This window comes from Antedon bifida, chromosome 7 (assembly GCF_963402885.1).
Source record: "Antedon bifida chromosome 7, ecAntBifi1.1, whole genome shotgun sequence".
NCBI lineage: Eukaryota > Metazoa > Echinodermata > Crinoidea > Comatulida > Antedonidae > Antedon > Antedon bifida.
Window position 1 is genome coordinate 22,361,864 of NC_136232.1, and position 12,876 is coordinate 22,374,739.

Below are 12,876 nucleotides of genomic sequence, written 5' to 3' on the forward strand. Positions count from 1 at the left end.
GTTTTCACCGCCATTTTGATTTGATTATAAATAAAGAGGAATATGTTTTGAATCAATATTATGTTTTTTTGGCTCTCTGTACAATTGTCAAAATGTCAAACGCATGCGTATGATCAAGAGGGGAGAGGGCTGTGTGGGCACTGTACATTTTTTACAATTTTTTTATTGTCACATAATAGTTATTCACTTTGACCAAAAATCGGATCTGAAACAAAATATATACCTGAAAAACTGTAATTGAAAGTCTAAAAATTGTTTTAATTTAACTTTAATTTAGTCTTTTCATAAGCAAAATCATTTTTTGGGGTGGTTTTTTTAGTGTTTTAATTTCTGGTTTCTGAAATTATAGCATGGAGCTATCTTCATGATTATAGATATTATATATTATAATATAATTATGTTTTAATTAAATACAAACAAAAAAAGCGGTAGGTACTGCCCTGGATGGATAAGAATGGGCATTGTCGTGCCAGTTCGGTGTTAATAGCCCTTCACACTTTACACACGACAACGACATATACAAAACATACACGACGACCGGAGAGAGGATGGAGTGCCGTGCGTCGTCTCGTGGTCGTTAGAAATCCGGACAGGTGGCATGCCTAGGCCTAGATTATTTTGACGGAACAGAAGAAAAAATAACAATGTATTCTGTATGTTTTTAATTGATTATATTTCAGAGCTGCGAATTTTCCTACGGTTTGTATATAAAGTACGGGTATGTATGCCGGCCCATGGTCTTCCTATACGAGCTTTTTTCAATCAAAGGCTAGCCTAGCCTAGGCCTAGGCCTAGCTAGTTAAGGCTTGCAGAGCCAATAATATTATATACAGTATTACAGTATCTCTACTAAAATCTCTAATCTAGGCCTAGCCTCTATCTAGAGGTCTAGGCTAGTAGGACCACCTAGACTACTCTACTATCTAGGACCAGGTAGATATAGAGGCTAGCCTCCCAGCTAGCTGGCGTGTATACCAGCATTTACATGGATGGTGTAAAATAATACTGTGAGTGGGGTTATTAAAAGCATTACCATATATTCACAATAAATATTAAATTATATTATTAAATATCGATGCATTTATTTTTATAATAATTATGATGGCCAAATATCCATATTCCGTTCAGTAAAAATAATGAATAGAAAGGAAGATACAGTATCACTATGTGTGGCGTCTACCGAATACTTTTTATAAATAATTGATATTATTAATGACTTTTCAATTTGCATTTCAGGGAAAGTCAACTAATTAATATGTGTGCGACTCACTATACAGGGAAGACATTGCAATGTGTCCTACAATACAAAACAAGTAATGTTATGACATCCGTGTCGTCAAAGCTATTGCCTGTTTTAAAATCTTGCAGTAAAAACAATAACAACCATTGCTGGTTTTCCCAACAATTTCGATACTACTGTCAGAACCCACAAACGAATAAATGCAATTTTATAAAACCAGAATTTTCAAGCAGGTTTCCCATCATTTTACCTTTAACCAGAAAAAATTGTTTGCAGAAGACATTTAAATCTTTCCCTACGTTATTCATTCCTCGAAAACAAACTTTGCATCCGGATTTTGCTAGAACTAATTTGTTAAACTGCGAAGTTAATTATAGATTTATCTGCTCTACTGGTAGTACAGAAACAGATGTACTTGCACCAGACAGTCCTCAATTTCGGTTGTATTTAGAAGAATTATTAAAAGAATTTGATAAAATCTCACAAAAACTGAGCTCTGGGGTTGGTGATGAGGTAGAACAGCAGAAGATTGTAAAGAGGAGACAACAATTGGAACCAATTGTTGAAAAGATTCAAGAATTAAATGCGAAAAAGTTGGAATTGGAAGACGTCAAGTTGTTACTAGAAGGTGAAGAAATGGAAAACCTTATTCACAAAAATTAGTCAAACTAAGTGGTTTAGTCTAGTCGGGGATTAATTGTGGAATGGAGTTGTGACTTGGTGGTTATGATGCTTGGCTACCACTCCAAGGTTCCTGGGTTCAAGTCCCGTCACATGTCAGAGATTGTAATTGTAATTTCACTTTTCCCTGGTCTAGTCAAATCTTCCAATAATTTGTATAGATTAATAATATTTGATTGTATCCCTCAAGAAAACAAAAATCGCGCCCCATGTTAAGCAGAGTAGGTACAGTAGAAACACATAGGGGCCTTCAATTTATTCCAGTTGTTGGTGAAGTATATATTAAAGCCTTTCACCCAACCAAATAATTAATTAGTTTATAATATTAATAATTCATTTAGTATTACTATTGGTTACATACTGTAGATCTCATCTCAAATATTTTTTTAAAACCTGCAGTACAGTGTGTATTTCTCTGAACCTGTACCATCCATTATCCTAAATGCACTGGATGCATGTTCCGTAGTATAGTAGTTTAAAATGTAGTTGCCAAACATCATTAGCTTCTAAAGCTCTGTCTACACTATCAAACTAGTTTGACAAAAAAGTGTGATGTGCCTAAATATGGTAGTGATATGACATCATGTTCATATATGGGCACATGCTATATAATAATATCAAAGAATGTGTAATTTTTGTTTATTCAGATGATGATCCAGAAATGCAACGGTTAGCGAAAGTTGAAAAGAAGAATTGCTTAAATGCTATAGAAGAATTGGAAGATGAGGTTTGATATGATAATGATATATATTTATTGCTTATTTTATTCTGTAGTCAAAGGTGTTTTAAGTAATAATAAATTTATCCATGTATTATACAGTGATACATAAAATTAAGTTACCTATTCAACTGCACCGCTTATTCAACTGTACACCTTGATTGCACCGCTTCGATTGCACCGCTTTGATTGTACCGCTTCGATTGCACCGCTACGATTGCACCGTTTGTTTTTTTTAATGAAAAAAAATCATTAAAATATATACATGCAATAAGAATTGATGAAGTGATAATATTTTAATTATTTTTATATTATTTAGCTTGTATCTGAATTAAAACCAACTAGTGAAATTGATGACAATGACATCGTTGTTGAGCTAACAGCAGGGGTCGGAGGTCAAGAAGCCATGCTGTTTGCATCCGATGTATTTAACATGTATCAGAATTTTGCTCAGTTCAAAAGGTGGAGGTTTAATACTTTGGCATACACTGTAAGTGACTTGGGTAAGTTTTGGAGATATTTTTAAAATATAGTAACAGAATCATACTCAAGAATTAATTTATTCGTAATAAAAAGATACTAAATGTCCAAATGTAACGTGTCATACAATAAGTGTTCAAATTTTAAAGCAGGCATGAGCGATTCCACTTAACTGGGGTAATAATGTTCAGTGCTTAGAGGTTTCACAACATTAGGCGCTATATAAATCCAAGATATTATTATTATTATTGTCCGACGTCCGGGACAACCATAAAATATCTTCAGTTCTTCAAAATGTCTTTTTATTACAGAGCCACTTCCTTTCTTAATTCTCCCTTTAAATGCAATATATTTTATTCTGATTTTAAAACCATGTTTTATAATAATAATACATCTCAAAGATAAGCAATATTTGGTACCAATGTTAATGAATTTTAACATTTTTAATCTGTTTGAGAATTTTAACTATGACCATTTTTCTCCATGCTATGATCCTCATGTATGTTTGGATGTCGTCTGTATCTTTTTGTATTGTTTTTAAGAGGGCCTCTTCAAGTCAGCTGTACTGCTGTAGTAAGCTGTTAGAGCTACCCTTGTAAAACAATGTTAAATACATAAATAAATAATCCATGTTGCTGTCCTGGTACAACTAAAGACATCTGAACCCGTCGTGGTGTGTCTCGTTTTAAATAATTAATACATTCCATGCTAAGCTCATCTTATTGTTTTCATTGTCTGTAATCACATAAACACATGTCTCTATTTCATTGAAAATGCTATTGATATCATCGTAGATAACTTGAAAGTTAACCACCGTTAGAGGGCAGTATTTTAAGTTTGTAAACTTAACGGCGATAACTGGTGCAAATTTTATAATCAACAACTACAACCATACTTATCCTGTTAAGCTCTGTCTACACTATCAAACTAGTTTGACAAAAAAAGTGTGATGTGCCCAAAAATGGTAGTGATGTGCCCAAATATGGTAGTGATGTGCCCAAATATGGTAGTGATGTGACATCGTCATGTCTATATATGGTCACATCACATTTTTTAAAGTTTGATCGTATAGACAGAGCTTTAGAGGTTTTTTAAACTGTATTTATTTATATTTCCAGGTGGTGTACGACATGCAAGTGTAAGCATGCAAGGTCCAGATGTATACAAACTGATGAAATATGAGGGCGGTGTTCATCGCGTTCAGCGAATTCCAAAAACAGAAAAATCTGGCCGAGTGCACACAAGCACGATGACAGTGGCTGTACTACCGCAGCCGAAACAGGTTAAATTATTTTTAGATGTTTTTTTTCTTTCTATTAAAATCATTGTAACTCTGCTAATATTAGGCAAACAAGTGAATTATTTCAAGAGACTGGTAACTAAAAGGGGAATTCCCTAAATCATTAAAGTATCACTTTAAAACAAAAACAGCTTAGAGAGATTTGTACATGAGTTAAATATATACATGATTATTTTTAGGAAATAACATTATTCAAGGACCGAACTTAAGTACAGATTATTACTTGGCAGGATGCCCAGTATGTTTCACTTGCTTTGAACATTTGTTCGTTTGTTTACACGATAACCTCCACGATATTCAAATTATCTTCCTCAATTTACACTTTTCTACAAATAGGTACAGTATAACATCAGACCATTTCTATAATAATAATAATAATATCCTGGAGTTATATAGCGCCTAATGTTGTGAAACCTCTAAGCGCTGAACATTATTACCCCAGTCATTTTTTCCTGATCAAATACCTGTGGAAACATATACTCCCATAATGCAGCTAGTAATCAGCGCAAAGTTGTGTCTTGGTCTAACTGGGTTCCCATTTATACACCTGGGTGGAGAGAGGCAAATGTAAGTAAAGTATCTTGCCTAAGGATACAAGCAATGCGGCGAGAGTTGGATTCGAACCTCGATCTCGCGTTCAGTAGTGGAACGTCCAACTCACTGCGCCACACGCCCTTAACTGAAGATTTCCAAAACATCTTGGTGAATATACATAACTCAAAATTTTGATAATCTTTTGTGAGGTCATCAATAGTATCTGTTTCTTCAATATTTGCTGAAATATTGAACAAAGTGCCCTGTGTCACTCTTTGTAATTTGCTCAGTTTCTGAGCACTTGATTTTATTGTATCATTGAGCACCAATTATGGCATACAGGGTAATGTACCGTTGAACCACAAATATACTGTATTTTTTTTTTGGCACAGTTACTCCGAGCTGGCAGGAAATGTAAACATGAAAATTCCCATTATCATTTACCTCCACCTGGATTAGGCTAATTAGACCAATTTTTCTCAGATTTTTTTTTCTGGCACGATAAAATTGGCAAAAGATAATAACATAAAAATTTCCATAATTGGAACAATCCATGTACAACTTTAATTTATTTTGTCAACTTGAGCGAATAACCTCACTAATGTCTAGTTTATATTGTTCCATAGTTTCTCGTAAAATAATAACTTTCTTTCACTTTCTTGGTAAACATAAAATCAATATTTAATTGTGAAGCTAGGCTCATTGCAGAAAATTTCAATTCACTCCTTTATAAAGTTGAATCTCTATATCAGTCTTTTCTAATTCAGTCCACTCTAATTCACTCTTTTATAAGTTAATATCTAATTCAGTCTTTTCTAATTCAGTCCACTCTAATTCACTCTTTTATAAGTTAATATCTAAGACAGTCTTTTCTAATTCAGTCCACTCTAATTCACTCTTTTATAAGTTAATATCTAATTCAGTCCATTGTTATTCACTCCTTTGTAACTTTGTAAGTTAATCTCTATCAGTCCTTTTAAATTCATTCCATTCCAATTCACTCCTTTATAAGTTAATCTCTGTCAGTACTTCCTAATTCAGTCCACTCCTTTATAAGTTAAGCTCTATGTCAGTCTTTTCTAATTCAATCCACTTCACTTCTTTATAAGTTAATCTCTATGTCAGTACTTCCTAATTCAGTCCACTCCTTTATAAGTTAAGCTCTATGTCAGTCTTTTCTAATTCAATCCACTTCACTCCTTTTTAAGTTAATCTCTTGTCAGTTCTTTCTAATTCAGTCCACTCCTTTATAAGTTAATCTTTGTGTCAGTCTTTTCTACTTCAGTCCACTGCAATTCACTCCTTTATAAGTTAATCTCTGTCAGTCCTGTCAAATTCATTCTATTCCAATTCACTCCTTTATAAGTTAATCTCTGTTAGTCCTTTCTAATTCAGTCCATTCCAATTCACTCCTTTATAAGTCAATCTCTATGTCAGTCTTTTCTAATTCAGTTCACTCCTTTACAAGTTAATCTTCTCTAAAGTCGCATACCTGTATCAACCATAGATAGTTTTTTAACTGTGAGGTTGTTACTACATTTTGTGGTACATGTATGTATCAAGATAAATCACCTAACGGACAGCTCCCTAAGCCTATGATCCATTATCTCTATTAACCAGTATTAAATGTTGAGCTCATTTCATATTATTTTCTGACAGATAAACACATGAATGGCCTACATTAATTCACCTTTTTCCTTGCGGTTAAGTTGATGTACTTGCTTTTTAAGCCCACTGTGAATCATGTTAGATTAAATTGCTAAGAACTAAATATAGTTGAAATACTGTAGATGTGTTAACAATACAATCCTCGCAGTTCTGTTAATGTTTGATGACTTTACATTTGTTTTTATCATAATCTATATTATATTAGAGAAAGCATTTATATGATTGTTTGTTATACAACTTTTTGTTACTGCACGATTACATACAAACAGGGTGTCACAATGACCGCAATTATACTGGAAAGGGTTGAAACAGTCATTCCCATAAAGAGTTGGAGGTGAACTATCAACATGATGCTTTAAACTAAATTTGAACCACCCCCAGGAGGGAAGGGATTGGGGGAGTAATGGATTACTGTACATCAAAATAATTAGGATTTTACTGGAATAAATGTGTTAAAATTCCTGGAGTAGGTTTTTGATGGAACTACTTAAATGATAAAGATATTTTTGAAGCTGTCCATTTTAGAGGCAACATCATAATTTCTGACCATAATGGATGGAGAGCCAACAGCATGGGCGCGTTCATGCTTAATTATTAACCCGGATTAGTTGGTGTTCTTCTGTCCCACCAAAATTGTCGATAATTGGTCCATCAAGAAAACTTACCCGGGTAAATAACTAATAACTGTACAGATCATAAAAAAACAAATAATACTTATTATTTTATTTTTCCCTTTTAGATTGATCTTCAATTGGATGCAAAAGATCTTCGCGTCGAAACAAAGAAAGCTAGTGGGGCAGGAGGGCAGCATGTTAATACGACGGATAGCGCGGTTAGAATTGTTCACATACCTACAGGTAGCCTAATTAACTTTGCCGTTCGTCTTTGATGATAATATGTATTATAGTAATATTCTGATTGTATTTAAATTGTTTTGAAAAAAATGTTGTTGAAAAAGTGTTTTTCCAACTTCCAACTCAAGCAGCATGGATATTTGTTATACAGTGAACTTTACTAATGCTCTGTCTACACTATCAAACTTTATGTTACAACAAAAATTTGATGTGCCCATATATGGACATGATGATGTCATATCACTACCATATTTGGACATATCACTACCATATTTGAGCACATCACACTTTTTTGTCAAACTAGTTTGATAGTGTAGACAAAGCTTAAGGAATATGAACAAGCTGTTTTAACCAAGTTTGAAAGTTCAATGAAAAGAGTGTGGGCCAGTAATGTATGTACTAGCATAGTGTCCTCAACAAATGATTTCACAAATCTTGGTTACTATTATACTATACTATTATTTTGTATCTCCATTAATACCCACCCACTGATACCCACAGCATTGTCATTTTTTCAGTAATTTGCCTTTGGATTTATATTATAATATATATTATATTGGATATATTATATAATTTGAATATACAATTATATTACTAAACTTATTTATAAACTTCATAGGAATATCTGCTGAAAGTCAGCAAGAACGGTCACAACACAAGAACCGACATATTGCCATGACGATGCTCCATGCCCGCATCTACAAAAAACAACTGGAAGAGCAAGAATCGAAAGAGAAACAGATGCGCACTCAGCAAGTTGGAACATCCGGGCGGTCTGAGAAGATACGCACGTACAACTTTAATCAAGATCGCGTAACAGATCATAGAATATCAATGAATACATTCGACGTTGAGGGATTTCTTAACGGCGGCGAACTCCTTGATGGTTTAGTTTCTGAATTGTGTTACCAAGACGAAATGGATATATTGCGAAATACAGTTGAGAATGTATTCAAGGACCACCATCCCATGCAAGATAAAATATGTAAATAATAAAAACTGCTGTATGATCTTGTTTGTCATCAGGATGAAATGGATATATTGCGAAATACAATTGAGAAATGTAGTCAGGGACCACCATCCCATTCAAGATAAAATACGTAAATAATAAAAACTGCTGTATGATCTTGTTATCAGGACGAAATGGATATATTATGCAATAAAATTGAGAATGTATTCAGGGACCATCATCCGATGCAAGACATTAAACGTAAATAATAGAACCAGGATGATTTTTTATCAGAACGTAATGTATGGAAATTGATATATTGCGAAATATTTAGAGCATTATAAAGGAATGTTACGGCCAAGTTTTGAATGTTGTCAAAATATGACCTTTCTGAAGGTCAATATCAATCATAACGCATGGACAGTCCATAAAATAAACTTATTTTTAGCAATGACTATCCAGCATCTATTGACGAACTCCGATGATGGACCTCTTCCATTCCTTCCTATCCTCCATACATGTCTGTTCTTCCAACAGTCTGTTTCCTTATTGCAGCTAAAGCGTGGTTCCCATTAGAGATGCAGTGCTAGAACGTACGTGCAACGCAAATGAGTTGACCAATGACAGCCACTGTTCGAATCACTTGCGCTGCGTCGCTAGTGTTCATACGTTACCGATGTTTACCAGCTAGGCCTAGAAAACTTAGCCTAGCTAGACCGTCCACGAGAGGACATTCACTACTTAGGTAGTGCATTGTTTCTCTCTTTTTATCATAATTTACAATAAAACATACATTTAAGACAAGGAATGACTTAATTTAATGTTTTTAAAGTAATATATATGCATTATTTTTACAAAACTTCACAAATTGTAGGAAATGGGTCTTAATCAAACAATCTTCACATTGATCTTATGCCCTGTGTTGGTCTCAAGATTACCAGCTCCGACGCTACTCTGCCCTTGCACCTTTCACAGTGTCCAGCAAACTGTAACCTCTCTTTCTGTTTAGATCTCCATATAACTCAAACTATAACAATGATCATAATATGCAAAAACTACCACAAATGATAAAGAAAAGAAACACTTCAACATACAGTTTTATTTCAGTATAATTTATTACTTTTTAAAAGTATTTTCAAACGGCAAATAACAAATCAAACACAAAACAAATTTGAAAACTAGAAAGTTCTAACAATGTGCATAAAGTTGACTACAAGGGCTAGGCAATAGGTTGGCAAATGGTACAGATTCTTGGTGGTACTGTATCTCTGCAGTATCAGGCATATTCTATGATACAGCATCTCATATCTTTCACATGTAATGCCTGTATCATAGGAATCATCACCTAAAAACCCTCAACCTATGTGATGAACATGTTTCACTGTATTATAGACTTTGCCTGATAACTCGACATATAATGTGGAGATACAGTACGGAGAATCTGGTGAAACTTGAGGGAGGGGTAGGTAAGTGAAATGTAAAATAGGTATAGGAAGAAGGACATGTTTTGGGCGTGGCCATGGGTAGACAAATAATGGGTAAGAAAACCTGGGGTGATATAATTATAATAGTACCAAAACTTAATTACAATATACAGTAGAAAATTAAACAACCACCATTTTACAGAAAAGAAAATATTCTGTACTACTCTTAGTCTTACTACCAATTTAAACAAAATTCTACGTAAAGACCATTAGTGGTCAAAAAGGTCGGAGGTTCTTTTAAAGATTTTCCAATACAATTTTAACCATATTTTATACTATAATAACAAATATGAAATTTCAATGCATTATGAAGAAATATCTATTCATTTCTTCACGATGTTGTCATAAAATAATGTTTGCATCTTGTTGAATATTGCTCAAGTATTACATTACAAACCACACATCATAGCACCAAGTAGTGGTCATTTGTATCATCCAGTCTAATTGTATTCTACAACATTATTAATCCCCAGGGCTGTATCAAAAGCCGACGTAATATTACATTCTCTTATGTGCTAAGCTTGAATTTTAACATTAACGTTTACCATATTGGGTGAACAACCTTATTTTTATCTTATAAACCTTTATTTTCGTACACAATTCATGAAAATTACATTTATATTGAGGGGGACACCTCTATTCAGGGCATATCTCTATTCAGGGGACACCTCTATTCAAGGGAAACCTCTATTCAAGGGAAACCTCTATTCAAGGGAAACCTCTATTCAAGGGACACCTATTAAGGGGACATCTCTATTCAGTGGACATTTTTATGTGAAAGTAATGAGTGGAAATAAAATTTATGTTTAACCATATCAACACCTAGTAAAGGGAGACCCTTATTAAAAGAGCTCTTTGTTGGGTGCCGAATGTGTCCCCTTAATAGAGGTTCTACTTTAGTTAATACTAGTAACTAAAATGTCAGTAGAATCCATATTTTGGGACACCTCTATTAAGGAGACACTTTCCCATGAAACAAATGAGGGGCAGTATGTTCTAACACTACTGCCAACCCCTAATGAGGGGGAACTCTTTTTTGGGTCCCCCTGCAGGTTTCCCCTTAACAGAGGTTATTAATAAATGTTATCACTATAATCAAAGTTGCTCAAATGATTTGTAGATTTTAAAAATGTATGGTAATGAATGTAGTATAAAAATACTCGGAGGACATTTTAACTACAAAAATCCTGCAATTTTAAAAGGGCCCCTTTACAGTATACTAAGCATATTAGAATGATAATGTTCCTAAAATGAAAAAAAATGGAATAATTTGCAAAAATAAAAATGTGTAACTATGGCTGCAAGAATAAAACTGTGTTGTTAAGTTACACTAAATGTATGTATGCAAAAAAAATGTATATATATATATATATATATAAGTGGTTTGCAATTTTAATAATAAATACCTGATCACATAGTGCAGTGATGCGCAATAAAGGAAGGTTTTTAATACAAAGAAACACGAGTGTAGTAAATTGTATGTACTTGGAGTAAATGACAATGCCCTTGTACTGTTGTCTTTAGAGGCACTTAGACTATTTAAAATCAGTTGATGATACACTAGCATCTGTTTATATAGTACACAGGCAGATCAAATGTATTATCAGTTGCATATGGTTGTGTTCAGGACCTGGGGCAGGGGGAGGGGTTTTAGATTAGAGTAGAGATGTAGATGGTGTATTGCTAGTATGTACACGGGCAGATCAAATGTACTATCAGTTGCATATGGTTGTGTTCAAGACCTGGGGCAGGGGGAGGGGGGTACTATACAGGCAGACAAAATGTATTGCCTTAGTAATATGGTTGTGTTCAAGACCTGGAGCAGGGGAAGGGGTTTTACTATGCAGGCAGACAAAATGTATTGCCTAGTAATATGGTTGTGTTCAGGACCTGGAGCAGGGGAAGGGGTTTTACTATGCAGGCAGACAAAATGTATTGCCTAGTAATATGGTTGTGTTCAGGACCTGGGGCAGGGGAAGGGGTTTTACTAATACTATGCAGGCAGACAAAATGTAATGCCTAGTAATATGGTTGTGTTCAGGACCTGGAGCAGGGGAAGGGGTTTTACTATGCAGGCAGACAAAATGTATTGCCTAGTAATATGGTTGTGTTCAGGACCTGGTTGGGGAAGTGTTAGATTCGTTTACATAGTACACAGGCAGTGCATAACAATGCTTGGCAATAGCCAATTGCAAGACCTGGGGCACAGGGGGAGGGGTTGTAGAGGTAGTAAAATTTGCTACTCCTATTAACAAGAATATACAAGGTTGCTTATAACCCAGCTAAAAAAAGGAAACAAGGTGCGGAGAGAAACACTTCCTTAAATAACAGAAACCAATGATTTTATTCATTTTTTACCTTATATTTGCATTGTGGGATTGATCTGAATGTTACTTTGCTATATTATTTAAAATCTTATGTCTAAATTCTAAGCATTTCTGGGACAAAAACCGCAAGTACCATGTTGTGAGCAAATTGCCACTAAAATGTTTTGGAAATTTTGCATACATATCCAAGTGGGTTGTCATTTACACATGGCTGTTCTACGCTTTATGATTATTCCTTCTTTAATGTTGAGCGACAAAGTAAATAAATGGGAAATCATTTTTTACAACTGGGATTCCAACATATAATCTATAAATCCTTTATACGTTAACCAATTAGGCATTTCGTGTTAAGCGCACAATCTACGATAATCGTCCGATCAGACCATATGCTTGACGCAAAATATCCGACAGACATCACATGACTACTGGATGTCGTGACTTCGTATATATGGCTCCGGTCAAAGCCATTTAAAATTTTGTTTTCACTACTTTGCAGTGATCTAAATCGGCACAAAGGAGGCTATTTGACCTTTCGCAGTGGGTACTGTATACCAACTAAAACTTTACACTCTACGGATGGACGGCCAAATATTTGTCGTGTGTCGAGTACTCAATTTCATTTTAAATTAATAAATGTCTAA

The 12,876-nt window shown here is 34.4% G+C and overlaps 1 protein-coding gene across 4 annotated transcripts; it reads left to right on the forward strand.

Annotated features, from left to right (window-relative positions):
- Window positions 1-537: 537 nt before the first annotated feature.
- LOC144848491 (peptide chain release factor 1-like, mitochondrial) lies at window positions 538-10,375 on the forward strand. 4 transcript variants are annotated; one of them, XM_078705261.1, is made up of 7 exons: window positions 538-699; window positions 1,237-1,868; window positions 2,569-2,648; window positions 2,959-3,142; window positions 4,238-4,401; window positions 7,361-7,478; window positions 8,095-10,375. In XM_078705261.1, the coding sequence occupies exons 1-7, from the start codon at window positions 656-658 to the stop codon at window positions 8,466-8,468; spliced, it is 1,596 nt and encodes a 531-aa protein (XP_078561387.1). In that variant the 5' UTR covers window positions 538-655; the 3' UTR covers window positions 8,469-10,375. The 4 variants fall into 4 exon arrangements, with proteins under 4 accessions (XP_078561387.1, XP_078561390.1, XP_078561388.1 ...); XM_078705264.1 differs by having other exon boundaries at window positions 541-657; window positions 1,243-1,868; XM_078705262.1 differs by having other exon boundaries at window positions 556-718.
- The last annotated feature ends 2,501 nt before the right edge of the window (window positions 10,376-12,876 follow it).

What these genes read in the sequence shown, in the direction of transcription:
- LOC144848491 (XM_078705261.1), top strand. Translation starts at nt 656, where the DNA reads ATGTTTTTAATTGATTATATTTCAGAGCTGCGAATTTTCCTACG. An exon ending in GAGCTGCGAATTTTCCTACG is followed by an intron (nt 700 to 1,236) that starts GTTTGTATATAA and finishes TTTGCATTTCAG; the next exon opens with GGAAAGTCAACTAATTAATA. An exon ending in TACTACCGCAGCCGAAACAG is followed by an intron (nt 4,402 to 7,360) that starts GTTAAATTATTT and finishes TTTCCCTTTTAG; the next exon opens with ATTGATCTTCAATTGGATGC.